At 43.4% G+C, this 25,646-nt stretch overlaps 1 protein-coding gene across 1 annotated transcript; it reads right to left on the reverse strand.

Moving 5' to 3' along the window:
* Window positions 1-1,275: 1,275 nt before the first annotated feature.
* Window positions 1,276-25,646, reverse strand: s100p (S100 calcium binding protein P). The gene is made up of 4 exons (XM_084722103.1): window positions 25,597-25,646; window positions 17,440-17,610; window positions 17,051-17,246; window positions 1,276-2,691 (listed from the first exon to the last, which is right to left on the reverse strand). The coding sequence occupies exons 1-4, from the start codon at window positions 25,644-25,646 to the stop codon at window positions 2,407-2,409; spliced, it is 702 nt and encodes a 233-aa protein (XP_084578229.1). The 3' UTR covers window positions 1,276-2,406.

Consider the following 25,646-nt stretch of genomic DNA (forward strand, 5'->3'; position numbering starts at 1 on the left):
TTAATCCACTAGGTCTTCACTGGGTCAGATGAGGAGAATAGATGAAGACTTTTGTGCTCGTTCCTGCAGGCAACAACAGAGCAGTTGGTGTGCTTTGCTCAAAGCGTGGAAAACACATGGTGACTTGGAGGTGGACTCAAGTCTGTCTGTGGGCAGCACAGACACACAGCACAAGGAGTCTCACCTGCCCAGAGGAGTGCTCCCCTTAGGATGTCATATGGGGATCCAAATCTAAATGGAACATTTTGGCCTACTTTCATTGAAAGGTGGAGGAAGCAAGAGAGGGAGAGAGACAACTGTCTGAGGAGTCTGTAGGCAGGCCGGGGACACATATTTTCACTGGAAAACCTTGAAAAAGTGCATTTTGCATAATATGGGACCTTTAAGCTTCAGTGTGACAAGAAGAAATGAAAGCAGAAAATGGACTGCCACTGTCATGCAGAGGCACTTCATTTTCTGATACTAATAATCTAAGAATCCCAGAAGTTCAGCTGCATGTGATGAGTCCATGTACACATTTTGTATTATCAGAGCAGTGGTTGGTAAATTGTCTCCACATAGGATCTCAACAGCCAGCTCTCTTATTGTAAGGGTGGAGATATAGTTCCTTATGCTTTTACGCCCTGTTTTTGCATGTGCATGATGACATAACCTGTTGACTGTTCGTTATGCACGTCTTCAGAAATAAACACTATCTGTATGTACGTATGGCAGTGTAGGGGCAGTATGGGAATGTGGCAGGGCCAGGGGTCAGTGGGTTAGAGGATACATGGATGTATGCGGGCAGTGACATTTACATGGTTAGAAATTGATGTATCTTTTTTTGTACATAAAGGGAGCCTCAAGCCTCAAATTACACACATCTGTGTGATGTGTAATTGCCACATTTTGACAAATATGCTTGTCAAAATAGCTGGTGACAGACCAATACTATTTTAGAAGATAACGTGGAAACCTGTCAAAATAAATGGCAACAAGTCGAAATACCATCCATACATCATACATAGCAGAAAATGTTGGGAAAAGCGAGTGTGAATGGTACCGATAGAGTGTTTTATTCACCAGTTATCAAATGCCTGAATTGGCCAAGAAATTTTGTCAATTACTGGTCCACTGCAACTAGTTTTCCATAAAATAATACAGGTTTTACATCTAGTTCCATATAGTCAGGGTTGTGTGGTGTGCCATCTGGTAGAATCTCCTGGTAATATGCATAGTATACAGGCAACTACGTGAACAATTAAGTTCACAATGAATGGTTAATGGTTAATGGTTAAAAAGTAGATATATCTCTGATCCTAAGACACAGATACAGGAAAGCATTAGCTGCCCTTGTTGTATGGGAACTCAGGACTCAGGCTTTCTTACCAAGAATTAAATGAGAAGATTGACTGTGGCCTGGTAACTCAGTTGGTAGAGCGTTTGCCCCATATACTGAGGCTGAGTCTTCTGCAGCTTTCCTGCCTTCACTTCAGCTGTCCTATTTAAAATTCAGGCATAAAAGCCCCCCAAATACTTTTCAAAAATGTGAAGATTGATATTGTTCTCATGCCTCTGAGCTAAATATGAAGGTACAGCCAGGAGCCTGTTAGCTTAGCTTATTACAAAGACTGCTAGAGGGAAAGAGAGATCCTGAATTAAGCCAAAAAGATATTAGGTGTTAATTAGCATCTTTAGAGCAACTCTGTTTCATCTCCATCTTTGTAGACTTTGTGCTAAGCTAAGAAGCTGCTGGCTATACCGTAGCCCCACATTTAACCAGGGAAGAGAATCCTTTGGAGGCAATTCCACTGCAGGGACCAGGGTCTAAAGCAAGTGTTTTATTCCACAAAAAAATCACTGCTTGGGGGTAAGTAGGCCTGCTTTCTAAAATACAGTAACTTTGGGGGTGGGGCTTGCAGTTCATAACATTTCTGATTGCTCAAAGTATTTTACTCTAGCCAACATTTATTATCAGCATTTATGCTAAGGAAGAAATGCAGTCAGAATTTGTTGATGGTCATGCTCAAAAATGACAACAGCCATCCCTTTTTCATATATCAGTGCAGATAAGCATAATTTCTAAACTTCTGAACAATTCTTTCAGATAACAACTGGCTTTGTGAAACCATTAACACAGAACCTGTACTTAAAACATTATGTCACATCTGTACAAATCATTTTGAAATTACTGGCCACAATAAATAATGGAAATGATAGTTCGAAAGATTGTTGTTGAGTTTAAACCACCAGCCCTTTTATATTGTCACTGCAGTGTGTCTGGGATCCCTGCATTCCAGGTGTCACAGACAACTTGTCATTGGTCTCTCCTCTTTGTCACTGTGTCCCAGCCCCATGAAGATGCTTTCGTTGTGCCAGTGTCCATTTAAAGGGAACTTCCCTTTGAACTTATGGCCCTCCTATCCTTCACCTTTTAATACGGCTCAGTCGCTCACTCATGATGGACAGATACTGGGTCAGCTTCACCATGGCAATGATGATGGTTCCTCCAATCAAGGTACAGGTTGGCCAGAAGAGGGAGTGGAACACTGCGACCTGGCCATACATCTGTGTCAGGATGGCACTGTCCATTCTGTCTTCAGGGTCCACGAAACACTGGATTGTGTGCTGAGACCTGAGACGCTGAGAAATGTTCTGAACTATTGCATGTGTGGCTGTATAGTCCTTACGGCACTTTGGGATGTAGAAGCACTGAAAGACAGAAAAGAAAATGAGAGATATTGTTTTAGGTGTATAATGTTTGTTTGCATTGTAACCTTGGTTCTCTGAATGAAGACACTATGTCTCCACAAAGGTACTTATTCCATATGTACAAGGACTGACCCCACTGGGACAGCTGATAAGGATATTTCTTTAAGACACACCACTTTGTGGCTCATGCACAGCGTTACAAGGACCAGGTGTGCATGTATTTACTGATTAATATTGATTGGTGTTAGGTGAGTCACAAATCTCAAGCACACAGCCTGGCAACAAGGATCGGTCCATTGGCCCAGGGACCGGACAGGGGCCGGGTGAAAACCTCAGGCAGATGGCCCGAGGGTAAGGCAGAGGCAGAGACCTCAGGCAGACAGCCTAAGGGCAGAGGCAGAGCCGGAGACCTCAGGCAGACATCTGAGGGCAGGGCACAGGCAGAGCTGGAGACCTCAGACGGGTGGCCTGGGGTCAGCTCAGGGGAGCAGACCAGGACTACTTGAAGGCAGGCTTGAAAGACAGAGCACCTCTGGAGGACAGGCATGAAGATGTTGGACCCCTTCAGGAGGTCGGCAACAAAAGGTGATGGCGACCAGGAGGTTGCTGATGAAGGTGAAGATGAGACCTCCACTTGTTGATGGAGAAGACTAAAACAACGGGACCTCTCTGGCCACCAATGGTGGTGGGAACTCTCTGGTGGCCGAGAGTGCTAACAAAGGCAGGACTCCTCTGGTGCCTGGTGGCACTGATAAAGATGAAGTCAGGACCCCTCTGGCGGCTGGTGGCGCTGGTGAAGACGAAGGCGGGACCCCTCTAGCAGACGAGCAGGAAACCAAAGGCAAAGATGGGACCCCTTGGGAGGTCGAGCAGGAGGCAAAAGGTGAGGATGGGACCCCTCCAGAAGCTGTTGATGAGGATGGGACCCCTCCAGCAGCTGATGAAGCAGAAGGCAGAACCCCTCTGGAGGCCGGTGATGGCAGCAAAGATGAAAGTGTGACCCCTCTGGAGGCCGGCAACGGTGGCGACAATTAAGGCGATGATGGAGCATCCATCAGGTGAGCTGGTGATGCCAGGGAGACTGGAGGCAGCTGCAGCTCAGTATGGGCATGGACAGTAGGTAATTGCGGCCCAGCTGGGATTGGAGGTGGCTGTGGTGGCGACAGCCCAGCTGGGGCTGGAGGTGGCTGCAGTGGCAGCGGCCAGCTGAAACAAGAATTGTTGCAGTGGTGGCCCCACTGGGACAGGAGATGGTGGCAGCGGTTCCACCAGGACAGTAGATGGCTGTAGTCCAGCCGGAACAGGAAATGGTAGCAATGGCAGCCCCACTGGGACTGGAGATAGTGGTGACGGCCCCACCATGACAGAAGATGACAGCGGACCCATCGGGACAGAAGATGGCGACAACCCCACTGGGACCCCACTCTTCAGGTCTACAAGCACTGCCAAGTTCTGAGATATTAAAGGATTGTTCAGAATTTTGGGCCTTGACAGAATAGTTTTCTCCATTAAGAATTAAATAATCTGTGCTTTAAATCATTGCAGCCTTCAATGGATGAGCCCAGTTGCACCAATTCAGAGCACACCCTCTTCAGCTCTTCTAAAACAGAAGAGTCTGCTGGGTCCTTATTGGTCAGTACTGTTATGTGTGTCAAAATGAAACAAGATAGTGGATCCAAAAATGCCAACAGTGAAGAAGATAACAGTTCAAATGCATTTAATAAAGTAAACGAAGGAACAAAAGCTTATGTAAATGCAGTATGGCCTCAACCAGAGTTCAGAAAAACAAACAAATTGATAATAACACTAATCAAAAGAAAAGGAAGGTAATTTTATGTAGCTAATTAAATTATATGCAGAGAAAAAAGAAGTCCTCACGACAAGATTAAATAATACCAGCACAAACAGGCAGAAGCTGTCAGCATGGAAATCAGTCACTGCTTCCATAAATAATAATAGTGTTCTGATTTGGGGTTGCTTCAGGTTGAGGTTGAGCAATGTTATGTGGCCAAAAAAATAGGTCAGTTCACTAACTGAATTTACTGAACAAGCAGACGGTTTTTTCCATCATTGGATTTTTTTTCTTTCGTGATGGCACAGGCAAAGCCAGGATTCATTGGGCTCAAATTGTGAAAGAGTGGGTCAGGGAGCATGAGACATCATTTTCACATGGCCACCATAGAGTCCAGACCTTAACCCCATTGAGAAAATTTGGGATGTGCTGGAGAAGACTTGATGCAGCAGTCTGACTCTCCCATCATCATCAATACAAGATCTTGGCAAAAAATTAATGCAATTCTGGACAGAAATAAATGTTGTGACATTGCATAAGCTTATTAAAACAATGCCATGGAGAATGTTTGCCATAAAGAAAAGTTAAAGGCGGCCCATCAAAATATACCCCAAATATTTTGAAATAATGATAGTTTCCCCTTTATAATGTAAGTAATCTTCTCTATAGGTAAAGTTGTGGACATTTCATTAATCCAGCTACTGAATTTTGGTTTGGTGGTACTCTTCCATGAGAGTGCTATGACTCTTTTTGCACGCAGTAAACATTAATCCATGGCAGTGATTATTTTTTCTAGACATATGATGTCTATCAGGATATAAACCTAGAATGAACAGTTTAGGGTTCAGCTCACTTTCTTAATATATATATCGAGCAGATTTGTCCTGTCATTGACGACTCTTTCTCTTCTGAATGCCCCCTTATTAATCATACTGTAAACAATACACGCTGCCATCCTTGTTTCTCTTTCTGGCTGTGTGATTCTGTTAAAATTACCATGGAAATAAGTATGAGTTTCCAGCATGTGTCTGTTCCACACTATGCATAAAAGTTACAGGCTTAAGTCTAACTAGTGCACTCGTCTTAACCTTAAACTGGCTGTAACTTTCCGTTCTAAGTCAGACATAACGTTGCACTCAGGCGTTCCAGCTGCTGCATTCGGCTCCTGATGTCCAAAACTGGCCTGCCAGTCCTATCCCACTTGGGTACACAGAAATGTCGGGAATAAAACCCTGCCTAACAATTTTTTCACCCCATCTCCCTGACAGCCTGTTTTGTCAGGAGAGGAGAGACCTCTGAGTGCAAAGCCTCTCTGTGCTGGTGGTCTGCAATCATCGAAAATACAGACAGCATTGTCACAGGAGACGCGCTCATAAACTGTAACCAATACAACTGAAACAACCCAGGAGTCTGCCCACAAGGCTTTCCTTCATGCATGGGACTACTGTGGGTCGGGGCAAGCTTGGGGTGCCATCATGTAAGGACTAAGACGAGGGCTGGGGCAGCCCCTGGTTACCACTACATTGTCTACTACTACTACTGTTGTGATGCATCCAGCCAGCCCCACAGATCCCCTTGACTCCAGGTAGGCTGTGATTGTGCAGACTGTTGTGGCTTAGGCCGATGCTGTTCCCAGCTCCACCTCAAAGGGCCTGACACCTCACAAGCACAAGCTTCCTGCACTTGCTGAAGTATCTTAGCAGCATCAGGCCCAGACATGGTGGATGGTTCCACAGGCAGCTTAAGTAGACATGCCTTGTCCTCTGGCTGCAGCATGGACTGTGACAGCCAGAGGTGACACCTTACTCCTCAAAGACCTGCCATGGCTTTTCCAGACTGCTCCCTCATCAGATTAGGGAGAAGTGAGGAGACCTGTTACAACTCTGTTAGTAGTTCTGCACTACACCTATCCTTCAGCTGGTGAGCCAGATAGCGCTGCTTAAGAGTCAGTATGGCCTCTGTGTTAGCCAGCTGAGTCTGGACCACCATAGCGCCATGCATTTTGTCCAATATAGCCTCCATCATTTGGAGATCTTACTACAACAGCCACTCTTCCCAAGGACTGACTTAAGATGGAGAGACTAATGCTGCCAAAGCCTGGTCCATAGGAGGTAATGGCCCATAGCTGATCCTCTCCTGATAGTGAACTGATGCCAGGCATCTACAGAGCCCTTCCCAGCAAGCACCACCTGATGGTGTCTGAAACTGCTTCTGGATCACCTCCTCAAAGTCAGAAAACAGAAGAATCAGTAAGCATGTAGACCGACTCCAAGTCTCATCACCAAAGAGGGAGGGTGGCGGCCCCCCATCAGATCAGTTCAGTATTTAAAGCAAGAGCCAACAATTTCTTGGGGGACAGGTGACTGTTGTTCACTTTCCTCTATGGCTGATTTTTGCCAAAATGGGGAACATATCATCCTCCTCTGAGGGCTGCAAGGTGAGAACATCAATCTCCCTCATCGACACAGGATAAGAGAAGCAGCCCCTATCAACTACCTGACCCTCAATAAATCCCATGAGAGGCTAAATGTTGCTAGGGTTAGACTCAGCAGCAAGACCCCCATATAATATTCCCACCGATCGGGTCAGTAAGTGGATAATATGTTTTGTGTTTGTTTGCTGAACATAGGGGAGAGAACAAAGATGCGTAACCTGAACTATCCCAGCAATACACTGTATTAGTAGCCCTCTTAATTTGTCAATCATAAAAGAAGAAAGGCAAACCAGCTATTCTGAGAGGTGGTCTTTGGCCCCCACCATAACACAGTGATCATCCTTCCCAAACTCTGAAGCTTTCATGTCTCCACCACAGTGGAAATCAATGAATCAGTGAATGCATGCACTCCTGATCCTTTTGTTTGAAGTGTTCAAATTTCACGACAATGGGTTGTGGGTGTTTGTTTGTGGGGTTTTTTGGTCCAATGCGGTGAACTTGGTGGAACAAAATGTCCTTAACAGTGTCTAGAGATATTTTGAGGTGAGTGGTCATGAAATCTTTGATCAGCTGTTTTGGGTTGTCATCTTGTGGTTGTTCTGGGATGCCGGAAAAAATGAGGTTGTCTCATTTTGCACGACTGTAATTCAAGAATGGTTTCTTTCACATCCTTGTTTAATTTGGTGACAGAGCTGAGCTAGTTTGTGAATGTGGTGACAGAGCGTTGGAGAGATTTTTTTTTCTTTTGTGAGCATGGTTATTTGCTCTTGGGTGAATTCCAGGCTTTCGAGGAGCTGCTGGAATTCTTTGTGGAGTACTTCTACCAGTGTGATATGCGTGTCAAGTCTGATAAACAAAAATTGAAATTGAAATCAAAATATCTCTGACTTCTGACCAGTCAGAGCATGATTTATCTGAAGACTTGTGGAATGAGTCAGAATGCCGGCATCTCTTGTTGCTTGGTGTGGAGATGAAGTTGTGATGGTCATTGTGCAGAGTTGGTTGAAGCATTCATCTATGTAGTCCTTAAGGCAGTGGTGCCCAACCCTGGTCCTCAGGGACCCCTGTCCTGCATGTTTTAGATGTTTCCCTGCTCCAACACACCTGATTCAAATGATCAGGCTGTTGTCAGGCTTCTGCAGAGATCATTTGAATGAAGTTTGTCATTCTAAAACATGCAGGACAGGGGTCCCTGAGGACCAGGGTTGGGCACCACTGCCTTAAGGTCTTCCAGGTCGGTTTGTTATGTAAATGCAGATGATGGTGAATAGAACAGTTTTCTTTTTGTGAGCAGAAGAGAAAAGTATTAGCTGTGTTTTTAATCTAGCAACTGGCTGCGATCTTGGATCATGCACTAGTCTTGCCGAATCTCGCGATCACATGCACATCCTCCCATGATGAGTAAATGCATACACACCTGATCCTTTTAAAACTGCATGGGCCATGGAGTGGTGTGTCTCAAAGAAATATCCATGGCAGCAGCCCCAGAGGGGTCAGTCCCTTACATATGGAATATGTAACTGTGTAAAGAGCCAATTTCAAATGAGTGATTTGCCATTAAAACTTTTCTCAGATAATAAATACATTTGTAATTTGTATTCTTGTTCCTTGGAAACCAATCAAAAGCAGTCAACTATGAAAATGAGCCACTGTAGTATTGCAAACTGTTCCTTAAATTTTGAACAGGTTTATGAGACCAACAAATTCTTTGTAGATGTAAGTATGACACATTTTTATTCACAGGTACATACATACATACACATTTTTAAGTATTTTTTATATGGTTCCTCTTATTTTATTGCATGTATGAGTAGTGGACAACTAAATTTCATTTACAGATTGAAAAGTGAGAAGAAATGAAGAAATATCACAGCTTAGGCTGTGATCGCTTTCCTGTGTTCTCCCTGTTTTCTTCTGTGTCTCCTCCTGTGTTGTGGGTGGGGCCCAGTCATCAGGCACCTGGTGGACCTCCACAGCTACATGCAATTGCTTCATCAATGTTTGGCTCAAGTTGCCAGCTCCCAAGCCATGCAGTACCAGATTGTTCCTGCCAGTTTTGTGGTACACTTCAGGCCACTCTGTTCTTTGTATAGTTAAAGAGATTCCAATGCCTTTCCTTGTGGGTCCTTATACTAACATCTCCTCTCCTGTGCCTCAGGATTCAGCTGTCATCGCTACCACCAGTCCTCTTCAGTCACCACCACAGTTCATTCCACCTCTCATCCACCCAGCTTGCCTGCCTGCCCCCTGCCTGTCCCCTGTCTTCACCATCATCCCCCACCCTCGTTTGTTCAAATAAATCCCCTTACTGTGGTCAGCTGCATCTGAGCAGAACACCCCACACCCCCAGCCCGTGAACCTTTCATCCCAACCCTGGAACACCACTCTGGGGCTTTGCGGGCTTGTGGGCGGTTCCTCCTCCAGTGCTCTCTAATGTTCTAGCAGCAGCCTTCTACTTGCTCCTCTGATATTTCAAGTTTGTCATTCATTTTGGGTTTACTCACTGGTATAGTGGGCTACAGCTTTGTGAGAGAGGCAGTCTCCAATTTGTAGTTCTTACCCCTTGTTCATTGCTGAAATGACAAAAGTTTTCAACCACCCTGTTCAGAGTAGAGATGCAGCTAACCATCTCCTCTCCCTCTGTCAGGGTTCTAGGTCAGTAGCAGAGTATGCAGTAAAGTTTAGGATTCTGGCAGCAAAGAGTGGGTGGGATGATGTAGCTTTGCAAGGAGTGTCTGTACATGGGTTAGCTGAGAACATGGAGGATGAATTAGCAGCGAGGGATGAGACATACTGTTTTGAAACTCTGAAACAGCTTTCACCAGTGCTCCAGTGTTAACTCACCCTGATCCCTCTCCACAGTTTATGGGAGTGGATGCCTCTGACTCAGGTGTGGGGGCCATTCTCACAGTCACGGTCACCTAAAGATCACAAGCTGCACCCCTGTGCCTTCTACTCCCGGCGCCTTTCCCCTGCAGAACACAATGGTAATGTGGGAAACCATGAACTGTTGGCAGTGGTTCTAGCTCTCAAAGAATGGAAGCACTGGCTGGAGGGGGCTGAGCAACCTTTTGTAGTCTGGACTGACCACAAGAAGCTCTCCTACCTCTGCTCTGCCAAATGGCTTAACTCCCACCAGGCCTGGTGGGCTCTATTCCTGGGAAGGTTCAACTTCACTCTCACCTATCGTCCTGGTTCCTGCAACACCAAACCTGATGCCCTCTTCCGCCAGTTATCCCCTGAGAAATCCAGCACCAAACCTGAAACCATCCTCCCTCCCTCCTGCGTGGTGCCTGCAGCTACGTGGGAGATGGAGGCACAATGCTCACAACCAGACCCAGGTAATGGCCCCCCAGGTTGTCTATTTGTGCCTGATGCAGTGAGCTCAGATGTGGTACAATAGGGCCATTCCTTCACGCTCACTTGCCACCCGGGCTTTCGCTGCACCCTTGCCTTCCTCAAACAGCATTTCTGGTGGCCATCCATGTCCCAAGACACCCGTCCCTTTGTGTCTGCCTGCTTTACCTGTGCCCATAGCAAGGCCTCCCATCAACCCCCAGCTGGCCTCCTGCACCCTCTGCCCATCCCCAGCCATCCCTGGTTTCACATAGCTGTAGACTTTGTCACTAGCTTGCCCCCATCCAAAGGTAATACTATCATGACTGTTGTAGACCGTTTTTCCAAGGCTGTGCATTTTGTCCCTCTCCCCAATGTACCTACTGCCACAGAGGCTGCTGACCTCCTGGTCTTCCATGTGTTTCGGCTTCCCATGGGACATTGTGTCATTTCACATCCGGAAGGCCTTCTGCCAGGCTCTGGATGCCACAGCCAGTCTCTCCTTGGGTTACTACCCTCAGACGAATGCGCCAACCAGGATCTCAGGGCAGCATTACATTGTGTCACAGTTCGCCACCCTTTCTCCTGGAGAAAACAGTTACCTTGGGTCAAGTATGCTCATAACTCCCTCACCAGTGCTGCCACAGGTATGTCCCCCTTTATGTCCCCCCTAGGCTATCAACCAACCCTCTTCCCTGTCCAGGAGGAAGCTGTGGCAGTGCCACTGTCCAGTCCAACATCCAGAGGTGTCATTGGATCCCCTGCACCCACTTACGGTCAGAAGGTGTGGCTTTCCTCTTGTGCCTTACCCCTTCACGTGGAGTCCTGTAAGTTGGCAACCCATTTTATTGGACCTTTTGAAGTTGACAAAATTATTAATCCCATTGCTGTGAAATTGAAGTTGCCTGCATGTATGAAGATCCACCCTACCGTCCATATTTCGTTGCTCAAGCCTGTGTCTTCCAGCCCCTTGTGCTCTCCGGACAATCCCCCTCTGTCCCCCTGGATCATCGATGGTCACCCTGCCTTCACTGTCTTGCAGATTCTGGACATCTGCCACCAGGGCCAGGGGTTCCGTTTTTTCGTGGACTGTTAAGGCTATGGCCCTGAGGTTCCTCTGGGTTCCTCGCAGCAACATTCTGGATGCCTCCCTAATTTGGGACTTTTATCGGGATCATCTGGACAAGCCTGGGGCACCTGGAGGCTGTGATCGTTGTTTTCCTGTGTTCTCCCTGTTTTCTCCTGTCTCCTTCTCCTGTGTGTGTGTGTGTGTGTGTGTGTGTGTGTGTGTGTGTGTGTTGTGGGTGGGGCCCAGTCATCAGGCACCTGGTGGACCTCCACAGCTGCATGCAATTGCCTCATCAGTGCTCGGCTTAAGTTGCCAGCTCCCCAGCCATGCAGTGCTAGATTGTTCTTACCAGTTTTATAGTACACTTCAGGCTGCTCTGTTCTTTGTATAGTTAAAGAGATTCCAATGCATTTCCTCGTGTGTCCGTATACTAATGTCTCCTCTCTGTGCCTGTGGACCCAGCTGTCATCTCTACCACCAGTCCTCTACAGTCACTGCAGCAGTTCATTCCACCTCTCATCCACCCAGCTTACTTGTCTGCCCCCTGCCTGTCCCCTGACTTCACTATCATCCCCCACCCTCGTTTGTTCAAATAAATCCCCTTACTGTGTTCAACTGCATCTAGTGTCTGAGTATGAATTTGGTTCCTAAACGATGAATTATTTTAATTCCCATGTGCTAAAAGCCACAGCAATGTTTTGATGAGCTGCATAATTGTCTGTGATAAACATACATTTGTGATGTGTTTAATCCGACACTGTAAAAAAAAAGTCAGCATATCAATAGCATCATGAAATAATACTCATTATACAACTGTACAGTAGTAAAGGTCTTGCATATAAAGCTACAAAAATCTGAATCTCAAAACATTTTTTTTCCCCTCATCTACACTCAGTTGCCAGTTTATTGGATACAACCACCTAAAAGTTAAAACTAGTGCAGTCTGCTGTGTGACTGCTAAGTGAGCCTCGTAAACTGGCAACTGAATTTATGTATAGGTATATACAGGGCTCAGCATAAATGAGTACACCCCAACAGATTTGTCAGAAAACCTTTAGTTTCCTTTCAGAATCAACATTTTCTATGGGTTACTATACTACAAAATACTCCACCAATGTGGGCCATTGATTGAAAACATGATTTGTTAATTTGCACACACAAAAGGGTATTTTTCCTAACAAATTCATTCAAGACCATGTTGCAAAAATGAGTACAATCCAATGAAAGTCTTTAGAGCAAAGACTACAAAATTCTAATTAACAAGAATTCAACCATAGGTTAGTCTAATTATTCATTAAATAGGTGTCCAGCAGACAGTTGACTATAAAAGGTCATTACTTTTTTTTTTTTTAATGTAAACATGGCGGCACGTGTAGACACGGCGACCCGCTGCTCTTCAGCTACCAGCTACACATTGAGAAGGACTTACACTCGAACCGAACTTATCAGCCTGAAACAACACTGGACCGGCTGGAACCCCCCAGAAGGGTTCGACTCGTTCCCGGAGAGGATATACGTCGGCGAGAACGGACAGAAAGGAGGCAATGGCAGCGCTGTGAAAGATGCCGAAAATGAGGCAAACGAGCCGGCATCAGAGCTAGGCTAACCGCGACTCCGCATTAACCAGCGGTGTCTTTCTCGCCAATGTCCGCTCCCTGGTTAACAAGATGGACAAGATCAAACTACGGGACGTTAACAACTGGATAGACAACTGTATCATGGTGATAACAGAGACCTGGCTGCATGAAAACATCCCGGACCTAGCCATGGAGCTAGCAGGACGTACAATCTTCCGGGCGGACCACACATCAAGGAAGGGCAGAACACTAGACCAGGTCTATACCAACATCTCTGGAGCCTACAAAGCCCGCCCTTCCCCCCACCTCGGACACTCAGACCATCTTACAAGCCCCTCATCTGCAGGTCTAAGCCACAGTACAAGCTAGTGCAGTGCTGGACTGAGGCCACACTAACCTTGCAGGACTGTTTTGAGGACACCATATGGGAGCTCTTTGAAGACCCAGACATTGAGCTCCACACCTCCTCTGTACTATCATACATCAGTTTCTGCATGGACAAGGTAACATTAAGGAAACAGGTGAAAACATTCCCCAACCAAAAAGCCTGGTTTAACACCAAGATCAGACCACTACTCCAGGCCAAGGATTCAGCACTGAGGACAAGGGACAGGGAAGCCTACAGGAGCCAGGACCTGAACAGAGGCATCAAGGCTGCTAAAACAAAGTACAGAGAGCAGATAGAGGCCAGCTTCAAGGAGAACAACCCCCTCTCCATTTGGAAAGGCATACAGAATATTACGGACTACAAACAATGGCAACCCCCCCTGGACACTTGTCTCCCAAACCAGCTTAACACCTTTTTCTCCTGCTTTGAAGAGGGCAACAGACAGGCAGAGGACACACAGCTGCCATCATCAGAGCATGACCAGCCCCCCACCATCCAACAACACCAAAGCACCAGGACCGGATGGAGTACCAGGGAGGGTTCTGAAAGCATGTGCTCATCCGCTTGCTGCAGTATTCACTAACATCTTTAACCATTCACTGCAGCAATCCACAGTCCCCACCTGCCTGAAAACTGCCACCATAGTCCCTATGCCCAAATCCTCTGCCATCACAGGGTTGAATGATTACTGGCCTGTGGCCCTGACACCGGTGATCATGAAATGTATGGAGAGACTCGTGTTACAGCATGTCAAGGCCCACATCCCACCTGGCTTTGACCAACATCAGTTTGCCTACAGGTCCAACAGATCCACAGACAACGCCATCTCTATCGCCCTCCATACTGCTCTCAGCCACATTGAAAGCCTCAACACATATATCAGGATTCTGTTTGTTGACTTCAGCTCAGCATTTAAGTCCATCAGCCCCAGCCGACTCATCAACAAACTGCAGACACTACAACTTGGAACCTCCTTTTGTCTGTGTCTGGTGTTCCTCAGGGCTGTGTGCTGAGTCCAGTCTTGTACACACTGTACACTCATGACTGCGTTGCTACTCATGGCTTCTCTCATCAAATTTGCGGATGACACAACCGTTGTGGGGCTCATCAACAACGGTGACGAGGCACCATACAGGGAGGAGGTCCAAGCACTGGCGGCCTGGTGCAGTGACAACCACCTCAACCTCAACACCAAGAAGATTAAAGAAGTCATCACTGACTTCTGGAAGTCGAGGACCACACTGCACTCAGGTCTGAGCATCAATGGGGAGGAAGTGGAACGGGTCACCAGCCTTAAGTTTCTTGGCCTGCACATCTCGGAGGACCTGGGCTGGACTGTGAACAGCACCCCATCATCAAAAAGGCCCAGCAGCGTCTCTTTTCTAAGAACGCTGAGGAGGAAAATTTCTACCACTGCACAATAGAGAATGTCCTCACCTATGGATGTACGGTGTGGTATGCCAGCTGCACTGCATCTGCATCACTCTCCACCCAGCATCCAGGCTGTGAAAGAAGTTGTTCTTGAAGAATGGATAAAGATCGATGTAGCAATATGAACTTGTTCATTCCATGCCCAGAAGACTTGGTGCTGTCCTTAAAAATCATCTGAAGATTTTGTAATCTCAGTTATATTATTAACCTTACTTTCATGTTATGAGGTAAACAAATGTTCTATATAACTCTGCACTGTATGTGATGCACTGTGTGAAGCATCTAAAGTGAAATGTAAATTATTGTGAAAAAATACTGCAGCTTATTCTTCTCCCTACCTAAATATGTCTTAGTTTGTTGTGATTGGTTAAACCTCTGCTCAGTTTAAAGCTGTATGGAGCTGGGAGTTGCAGTATTTGATGCAACCCCACACATGAATAAAACTGTAAGTTGCCCAGCACTGGTGCCACAAAAAAAAAACCTCAGGAGAGTGAGGAAGATACCAGTAGACCTCTTTCACAACAGCCATGTTAATATGAAATAGTAAACACACGTATTACCAGTGACAATAATTATGGTTCAATTGAATGTCGCACAGTCTCTCCAATATGCCTAAATGCACAAGAGCAGCACCCTGAATCTGACTGACCTGAATGGAACAGAACCTTAATTACTATCATTACTAACATCTATCTATCAGAAAAGAAATGACATGTCACTGTAGGAAAACAAAAAAAGGTGTAAATAATAATATTAATGATGAGGTCAAAGGGCCAGTTGCACAAATAAGATTTATGCCTGGTCTTAAGCTATGCTGTTCTTACCTCAGCATTCTAAGTTGCACCATCTATTCTAAAGCCTTCTTCTTGCTAAGGATGGGGTATAAATCTTACACCAAGTCAGAAGCAGGTGTTAAGTCAAAATCTTGACCGATTTATACCTAATGTGAGATGAAATAGCCCTTTTTTTAATTTTTTTTTTTAAATCTCAGATTCTCCATAGCATTCCCTAAAACAGAAATCATTAGCTACAGATCAGGGAGACATCAAAATATTGTTAACAATATATCCTAGCAGCTCATGATGCTTGACATCAGCCATAGTCTTGTGGGTGACCTGGAGGGCATAAGTCAGACTGAGCTTAAATCTGGTTGATGTAGCTGATGTAAAGTCCATTCTAAAGATTGGTCTTAACTAAGACTGACTTAGCATTTAGGACTAGGCTTAGTAAAGACCAGTGGGTGACACCCATACAAGAGCACTGGTCCTCAGCATGCTTGTAACACAGACACTTAAATAGAAAGGGACCATTGTTAATGTTATTAGTATGCACCAATTTCAATTTTCTTGGCCGATACTGATTTCTGAACTGTAATTGACAGCATTCACAAACATTTTTGCAACTTTTGTTGTAAAAATTAAATTGGATGTTCATAACAAGACATTAACTATTAAATATTTATTAAATACTATTACACAATTTCACGTGATCTCCTGTGGAAGCAAATGTAAACAAACCAGAGACCGATGCGGTGTAACAGTTTGCTGCAGTACAACTTTGGCGTGAGAAAAACAGATACAGAAGTTAAACGAGTCTGAATGAGAAAATGTTTGAGGAGACACATCAACACTGGTTGTTTAGGTGAGGTGACCATCGTGCAGAACATGTGTGTGACAGTGACCGGCAAAATCACATTTGTGACGCTGACCGGCTGGGCACCGGTCAGGGCCCGTCATGTGAAAACCGGCCCGATTCCGAACACTCCAGATTAATCGGTGCAAGTCTAGTTATTAGTAACATCTTTCCTTTTCCTGTTGCAAAAAGTCATACCACACATATGTGCTCTTTTAGGAGAAGCAATCCTATTAGATAGGACAGTAGGACAAAATTCAAGCTATTATTAGCCCAACAGATTGACCTGATTTATTGACCTCACTCTAAACTCTGGTAATTTAATGGAAATGAAAAGGAATATTCATTCATCCGTCAGTCCCAGTAAAATACTCCATACCTGGATGTTTGTTCATCACAGTTTTCAGAAAAATCAGTTTACTTAGAAACATCTTGACAAAAAAATGCTGTTTTTATTTGTAAAATTAAAGATGCTACATAATGCAGTACAAGTGTATGTGTAAGGATGTCAGCTGCCTGCAACTTGCATGTATATGTAGCTGTTGTTAAGGTGCGTTTCATAACTGACGTACTTTGAAAAAGCGTTTGGGTCTGGTTAATGTGCCACAACACAAATGGAAAAAAAAACTGATTCATCCCCTTAACCAAATCCAAATACAACAGTTAGAGTGGGAGGGAACAGGAATCAGTGGTGGAGTACCTCTGGATTGCTGTCCTGCGTCTCCTCATTGTGCAGCAGTCGCATCACTTTCCCTGAGGAGTTGAGGCTGACATAAACCTGCAGACAGGGGTAACGAGAACTCTTCCAGCACTCTGCTCCACAGCTGTATGAACAGTTTACATCCCAAACGATGGTTGAGTTCACAATGGTGCAGCTTGCCTCACCCGTCCATACACTGCAGAGAAAGAGCACTTATTTCCCATGTATGCTGAGAACGCACTTGCTGTGGGTTCAGTGGATAGTTAGTTGTACACAGATGAAAGTTTTGAATCAATAATCACAAGAGGTCACACAGAAAGAACATGAATTATGTTTTATGAACTGAAACAGTCTGTGTAAGTGTAAGTTGGCCTGTGGCCTGCTGTTACCTGTCAGAGTAAGAGCGCAATATCGTGATCCCCAGGACAAAGTACATCATGACAGAGATGAAGACCATGCTGAGGCCCAGCAGTATGGCTCTGTCCTCCCCTGCCCTCAGAGCTGTCACTGTCTTCCTTCTGTCCAGAACCTCATATTCACGAATCTTCTGGTAGATGGATCTGAAAAAGGATAACATTACAGTTTTGATAAAGTTAAGAATGTTTCCAAAAATTAGCCAAAATGATTGAGAAAAACTGTAAGTGCAATTGTCACAGCTGATTCATGGAACATCACAACCTTATTCAATTTTTGCAAAGTAATAACTCACCCAAAACATTTAATTTGTGTTTCAAAATCTAATTTATGTGTAAATAATCTGGCCAACACCACCAAAATGAAAAGTTGTTTTATCATCTTGTGAGCCATGCTGGTCAAAATGTTTAGCTGTTTTTTCACGTTTCTCCTATACAAATCTATTTTTTTTTTACACTGATACTGACTATACTATGCAAGAATTAAAGTTTTGTCTCACTGAATGTTGCTGTGTATTGCACTGACCTTCAGATTTAGATTTAAACAGTAGGTTAAAGTTTACTATAAAGGTCAATAATGTACAATACCATGGTACATGGAGAAAGGGTATGCACATTTGTAAGTATACAGTAAATTTATTTTTGTAGCAATGTGTTATGTGTAGGGGTGTACTGGTAAATGCAAAACTTTTTCCCCCATTTATTTTTTTCATTGATATTTAGGTCCAGCATTTAGTCTTAACATGAACACTGTAAGGCATTTTCTAGGACATTTTCATAGTACCACCTGCCCATCTAACCCTCCCCATATCTCTATGACTAGAAAGACATTAAAGAAAGAAGAATATATATCTATATGCATATACATACCCACATATACATACATATACATATATACATATACACATACATACACATATGCCTATATGTATATACATACACATGTACATACATAATCAGAAAGAAAAAAATAATAGTAATAATAATAATAATAATAATAATAATAATAATAATAATAATAGTAATAATAATAATAATAATAATAATAATAATAATAATAATAAAATAAAATAATAAATAAATAAATAAATAGATAGATATCCTATGTCACCTATGTCTATACTATATTATATTGTTATATTATTCACTACAGGCTTTATAGACTGAAATTCATTTTTCATGATGTGTTAAATCAGTCCTTGGGCATTGTCCACCTTTAATATAGTCCAAGAATGGGCTCCATGTTTTCAGAAACAGGTCCTGGTGTCCGAGAGTCTAGATATGACTTGTTCATGATTTGTTATGTTGGTCATTAGTTTGATCCAGTTTTTAAAAGATGAAGGTGAAGTTGATTTCCACTGTCTGACAATGATTTTGCATCCTGTTAACATGGCCTGTTGGCACCATAATTTTTTCAGATCATACAACTTAGATTTACTGGGAATAATTCCCAACATACATAGTGCCGGGCTTTGGGTCAGAGATATACAATACCGTTAATTTATATGTAGCCGGGTGAATTGGAGACTTTTTGTAGTGTAAAAGTTGTTTGTTCCAACTAAGGTAAAACTGTCCCTTTAAGAGCAGTGCAGGGCTAAACCCATGAGAGCACGGAGGTCTGAGGAGACTTTAGACACACGACACTGAAAGTAAACAAAATAGCCGCGAAACATTGGACCACTAATGTGTGTATCTTTGTCTGTAAAGAGGAAAATATCCCTGTAAACATTAATTTAACACAAAAATAGTCAACTGCGCCAGCAGATGAGGTGATGATTAAGTTTTCTGAGCAAGGCTGATGAGTGATGATTCTGTATTCTTGATGATTTTTGTAAACTGTTAAAACGTGTTTAGTGTGTCATCTCTCCACCACGCTGAGGGAAAGACTGAACAGCGGGGCAGCGTAAGTGGTGATTTATTACACGTATGGGTGAAAACAGTTTATGGTGTTTTATGCTAGTTGTTTAACTGAACACTCTATCACAGGGGTCCCTAACAGGCGGGTCGCGGTCCGAGTCCGGACCCAGATGCCGTCCTATATGGACCTGGACCTATAACCAATAAGTTATTGAGAGATTTAAAATTTTGACGGGACGCTTCTATTTCAACTGGTGCAACTTTTCTAGTCTTTCCGGCGCTGGTTTATCTGATCAGGAAACGCACAGATCAACTGCAGAGAAGCTGCGTGTGGAGGAGACTGTTGTTAATGACAAAGTTTATTACAACAGTCAAAACTAACGTGATGGTTAATGACATCGACACCAACCAGATGCACTTATAAAATTAAACAACTGTATAAGGAGGCCTATACATAAAATAGGAGAGTCTGTGTTTCTCTGTGAGAAACTTTGAGATCTTCTCACAGCAGAGTGAACAGGTGAGGGAGGAGGGCAGACTGATCACTAATCAATCACTGATACCGTCGTCCTCTCAGACTGATTAAAAAATAAAAATGACAAAATTGGTGACAAACCAAACCTGGGTGTCCACACAAATAAAGTCTTTGTGTGAAACACTGCAGAGTTTAACACCGTGCTGTTTACAGACAGTCTGCTGTCATTAGTTTGACAGAGAGACAGAGAGGGTCGTGTATAGATGGGAACCCTAGATCCACAAAAGATTGCATGAGTTGTGCAAATAAAGAGTTACCTTCTAGACATGACCAAAAAAGGTGCGCAGCTCCAAAAACAGAAAATCATGTTGTGGTGTCAATGTTTTTAATGTGGGGGGTAATAAATAAAACACTATTCACTGAACCACAGAGAGTCACTGAAACACTGATCACTGACCTGCTGTGATGGAAAAAATACTCACTTTCTTTACTTAGGTATTTTTACATTGTGGTATTAGTGTTTTTACTTAATTACAATTTAAATATTTTGGATGTTATTCTTTCCTTTTTTGAAAAATCGACATTTTTATGTTGTACTTTAATGGTATTCTTATCGTTATTTTTTGATGACTAAATACAGACCTGCAAACTCATAAGAGGAGAAAAAGGTGACATGTTGGTAAACCAGTCCCCTGTCCTCTGGGGGTCTGGGAGCATCTGTCCTGCTCCAGAAGAAAAATGTTGTGATTTTAACATGTTAACAAAACATTCTGGTGACTGTTTCAGTTAAAAGAGTTAGTAACATCTTCTGTTTGTAGTTTCTGCAGACATTACTACCTTTACTTTTACCTTTGTACTTGGAAAGAAAAGTAAAAAGTAAAGTGAAAACAGTAAAAGTAAAAAAAGTTACTTTACTGAGTATTTTTACTTTAGTAATTTATAGTTGTTCATTTAATAGACCTGTCTTATCTTCTCTTTTGTATATTACCATTGTTCTTAAATAAAGCAAAAGTAATGTAATACAAAAAAAATGCAGAACACACAATATTTCTTATCTGATAACTCAATCTAATCGATAGATTATGCTTTAATTTTACTGGTTTGGCCCACTTGAGATCAAATTGGGCTGTATGTGGCCCCTGAACTAAAATGAGTTTGACACCCCTGATCTATGCCCTATATTACAGGTATACACAGGTGTGGTACAGAAATGAAGGTCTCCCTTTATTTCCAGCCTGTGTATTTCTGTGCTTGCTGTGATTAAATCGTTCGATCAGATGTCAGGCTATAAACTGAACTTGAATAAAAGTGAAATATTTCTCGTAAACTTAGCTGTGGCAAACTACGCTCTACACAGTTTACCCTTTATGATTGCCCAGCACAGCTTTATATACAGTATCTCACAAAAGTGAGTACACCCCTCACATTTCTGCAAATATTTAATTATATCTTTTCATGGGACAACACTGAACAAATGACACTTTGATACAATGTAAAGTAGTCAGTGTACAGCTTGTACAACAGTGGAAATTTACTGTCCCCTCAAACACACAACACACAGCCATTAATGCCTAAACCACTGGCAACAAAAGTGAGTACACCCCTAGGTGAAAATGTCCAAATTGGGCCCAAAGTGTCAATATTTTGTGTGGCCACCATTATTTTCCAGCACTTCCTTAACCCACTTGGGCGTGGAGTTCACCAGAGCTTCACAGGTTGCCACTGGAATCCTCTTCCACTCCTCCATGATGACATCACGGGGCTGGTGGATGTTAGAGACCTTGCGCTCCTCCACCTTCTGTTTGAGGATGCTCCACAGATGCTCAATAGGGTTTAGGTCTGGAGACATGCTTACCAGTCCATCACCTTTATCCTCAGCATCTTTAGCAAGGCAGTGGTCATCTTGGAGGTGTGTTTGGGGTCGTTATCATTTTGGAATACTGGCCTGGGGCCCAGTTTCCGAAGGGAGGGGATCATGCTTTGCTACAGTATGTCACAGTACATGTTAGCATTCATGGTTCCCTCAATGAACTGTAGCTCCCCAGCGCCGGCAGCACTCATGCAGCCCCAGACCATGACACTCCCACCACCATGCTTGACTGTAGGCAAGACACACTTGTCTTTGTACTCCTCACCTGTTTGCCGCCATACATGCTGGTCACCATCTGAACCAAATAAGTTTATCTTGGTCTCATCAGACCTCTCCTCCAGACTGGGAGGAGCCAGCTGAGGTGGCTCAGGCATCTATATTGGATGCTTCCTGGGCACCTCCCTGGGGAGGTGTTCTGGGCATGCCCCACCCAGAGGAGGCCCTGGGGAGGACCCAGGACATGTTGGAGTGCCTACGTCACTCGTCTGGCCTGGGAACGCCTCAGGATCCTCCCAGAAAACCTGGAGGAAGTGTCCAGGGAGAGGGAAGTCTGGGCATCCCTGCTTAGACTGCTGCCACCGTGACCTGGCCCCGAATAAGTGGAAGAAGATGAAGAAGAGTCTAATTTTGGAATATATCTGGAATGACAAGTTTCCTAGTTTGCGTATATTATGTCTGCAGAGACACAGGGTGGGATGTCTTTGCCAAACTTCAGCTTTTATTATTGGCCTGCCATTAGGATTTTAAAATACTGGCTTGAGGTTGATTCCCTTCATCCTACTACTAAATGGCTGGTTTTGGAGGCCAATTCCACCACTCCAGTCTCATTGAAGGCTTTAGTACATGTGCCCATTCAGTCCTCTATTTGTCCCTACACGAAGGACCTGCAAAAAAACAAGTTTTTTTTAGATATTTACAGGTTCGCACTTTTGTTTGTAGTATATTCTCTGGGTTTCCCAACCAACCTAGTAACACACCGTTAGACAATTTCCTCAAACATCCTTCATTTTTAAAAGGTACGATTTCACTCATACACAGTACGAAAACTTTACCTATCTATCTTCTGGAGCTTGCCAGGCTCGAGGCGACTTATAGGCTTAATTTCACTGGTTGCAACCCTGAATAACCCGCCCCCGTTGGAGAAATTCATCCCCACCCAGAATTAGCTCTGAAAATAAAAAAGGCAAAATAACAAAAGAGTGCCCGATGGAAAAGCTAAAGGGCAGCTTAGCTGGACACTCACCTGACTATCTGAGAAAGTTGTACACACCAGATGCACAAAGGGTAGACAATGGTTGGACATCAAAGCACTAACACTTACCATGACGGTAAACAGAGACAACCTCAACACAAAGAAATATTCCTTTTTCAAACAGACAAACCCCCAAAAATGTTATAACCTCCAAGTAGGGCTAGGGGATGAGAGGTGTAACAATAAATACATTTAACAGGGAGAAAAAGGAAATGAAGAAAAACTGAGACAAAAATATAAACAAAGGTTCTTTTATTACCAAATTAAGTGTGAAATTAAGTTAGCAAATTAAATAAAACAGAAGGGTTAACTTAGCCTACTAAATGAAAACACACACACACACACACAAATGAGTGCCCTTGCTAACCATGCGGGCTAACAAGGCACATGGTACACAAACACAAGAAGTGACTTCGCTAGCTGTGGGAGCCAGCAAAGCACTTGTCACACAAACCGCCACAGAGAGTCTAGCCTGCCCCTGCAGGACTAGACTGCAGACTTGCAGACCTCAGTCTGCCGAATGGCCCACTGGCCCTGAAATGCAGACTATGTGCGCCAAATGGCCCACTGGCCCTGACTGGCTGTACTCTCCAGGCTTTTAAGCACCAGGTCCTGATTGCAGAGCAGCTGTACCTGATGCCAATCACTGCAACTTGCAAGGCGGGAGGGGCAGAACCTGGGCACAGGAGAGCACAACACCACACAGACACTGTGGCACGTAACAACAGTCAAACCCATTCACCGCGCCTGCAGTCACTCAACTCTATTAAAGCTCTCAGGGCTGAGAATCTAGGGATGGAGATAGTGGACAAACTTTGGACAGAGATATTACAAAGGGTTCATAAGTCCTTGATTTGCACGCAACATGGCCTTATTCAATGTAAACTAGTACACCGCACCTATTATACTGAGGCTCGGTTAGCAAATACTTAGAAGAATGTTTGGGGTCTGTTATAGATGCCAACAGTCAACAGTCCCTGGCAAATCTTATTCACTCTTTTTAGTTCTGTACCTTGCTATACAAGTATTGGACTGATATTTTTAACACTCTGTCTGAGGTCATCAGGGAGCAAATTGAACCTAACGCTCTTTGTGCTTTATTCTGTTTCCCCCTCATTACCTTCTCTCCTCAAGCCCCAAAAAGATGTTATAGCTTTTACAACCTTATTGTCAGATGGCTAATATCGATCTCCTAGAGATCAAGCATACCTCTCTTTCATTCTCGTTAGATAAGAGATATCCTGTTCTTTATTAGGCTAGAAAATATATGTCTCCCTGTTATTGGTTTGTCTAATCAATTTAATGACAGTTGGGGTCCCTTTTTTCATTATGTTAAAAAAGGAAAGTTCCCCCAAAGTGAGTTACATGTTTGACAGTGAGGGTCATGTAGCCAATGTAATATGGTATGGTACTGCAAGTTTTAATATATACCTTTTTATTGACTTTTGTTTTGTTTGTTGAGTGTGTATTTTCTCTTCATCACAGTTATTTTTGTTCCTGTTTTGCTCATGTTAAGGTATTTCCAGTTATGTTATTGAATCTTCATTATTTGACTCCTTTCTCCTTTCTCATTACCTAATGACTATGACTGTGACCAACTATTTTAATTGTAGATCACAGTCATAGTCATTTAGTAATGAGAAAAAGTGGTTAAGTTTGCAGCAAATTTCAGATGATCAGGTAGTGAAGGGTCCTTTCACAGACAAAAACATCAGAGCAAATGATTGACAGAATGAAACTTCACAATTGCTACTTGCAGGTGCTCTGGTGGCTCTACTGCACTCTGTGGTTTCTTGATGTATTCACAGAGAGGCTGCAGAGCAAGTCCAGGTGATTCTGAGATTAAATGTGATCATAGCCCAAACCCTCATCTAAAAGTCAATTTCTGTATAAACTATAGTAATCATTTATTTTCACTTTAATGTACTATATTTATCTATATTTTCTGCATTTTAATTTGATAATTTCATTTTTATTACTGCCATATTTCTCTGAATTAGGTTTATTGCCAAGTAAATTTTCACATACACATTTCATGTGTCTTGGTGTTTTGATGCTATTAAATAGAAACACATAAACATAAAAGTAAGTACAGCAAGACAAACACATGAATAAGCATAAACAGAAAATATTTTAAAATATTTATAAAATATTATAAAATTATATTATTCTTACTCCTGCATCATTATGATGATAACCAAGATGGCGGCGTGTGTACATACTGCAGCTTCTCTCTCTACCAAAAAAACAGTGTTTTCGTGTTCTCTCTCGTGTAAGTCACTGTGTTTGTGCAAGTCTTCATCGCGTCTACCTGTTCAGAGGCACACTTACACCTGCAAGTTCCTGCTCGACGTTAACAGAACAACATTCTTTGAGTTAAACACCGAGCAAAGAGAAGAGCTATGAGACTGCGGTCTGCTCTGGAGGCTGGCACCACCCCTGACCCCCACTCCCGCACCTTGCCCAGAGTGGAGGCGCCACAAGCAGCGCGACAGGAAGCAGAAGAGGGATAAGCGCGGTGAATTCAATCTTAACCACTTTAAACAGCAAAATCTCACTTGTTTTACACATTTGCACATGCAATTTCCATACATTGTTTTCAAAAAATGTAGCCTTTGTAGTTCTAACATATTAACTTATACAAACATGCAACCAAACATATTAAATAGTATTCATTACCTGTGGTCGCTTCTACCATCTGTTGCTTTACTTCCTGCCCACAGGAACAT

Source organism: Lutjanus erythropterus, chromosome 7 (genome assembly GCF_056507025.1).
Source record: "Lutjanus erythropterus isolate fLutEry1 chromosome 7, fLutEry1.hap2, whole genome shotgun sequence".
NCBI lineage: Eukaryota > Metazoa > Chordata > Actinopteri > Lutjaniformes > Lutjanidae > Lutjanus > Lutjanus erythropterus.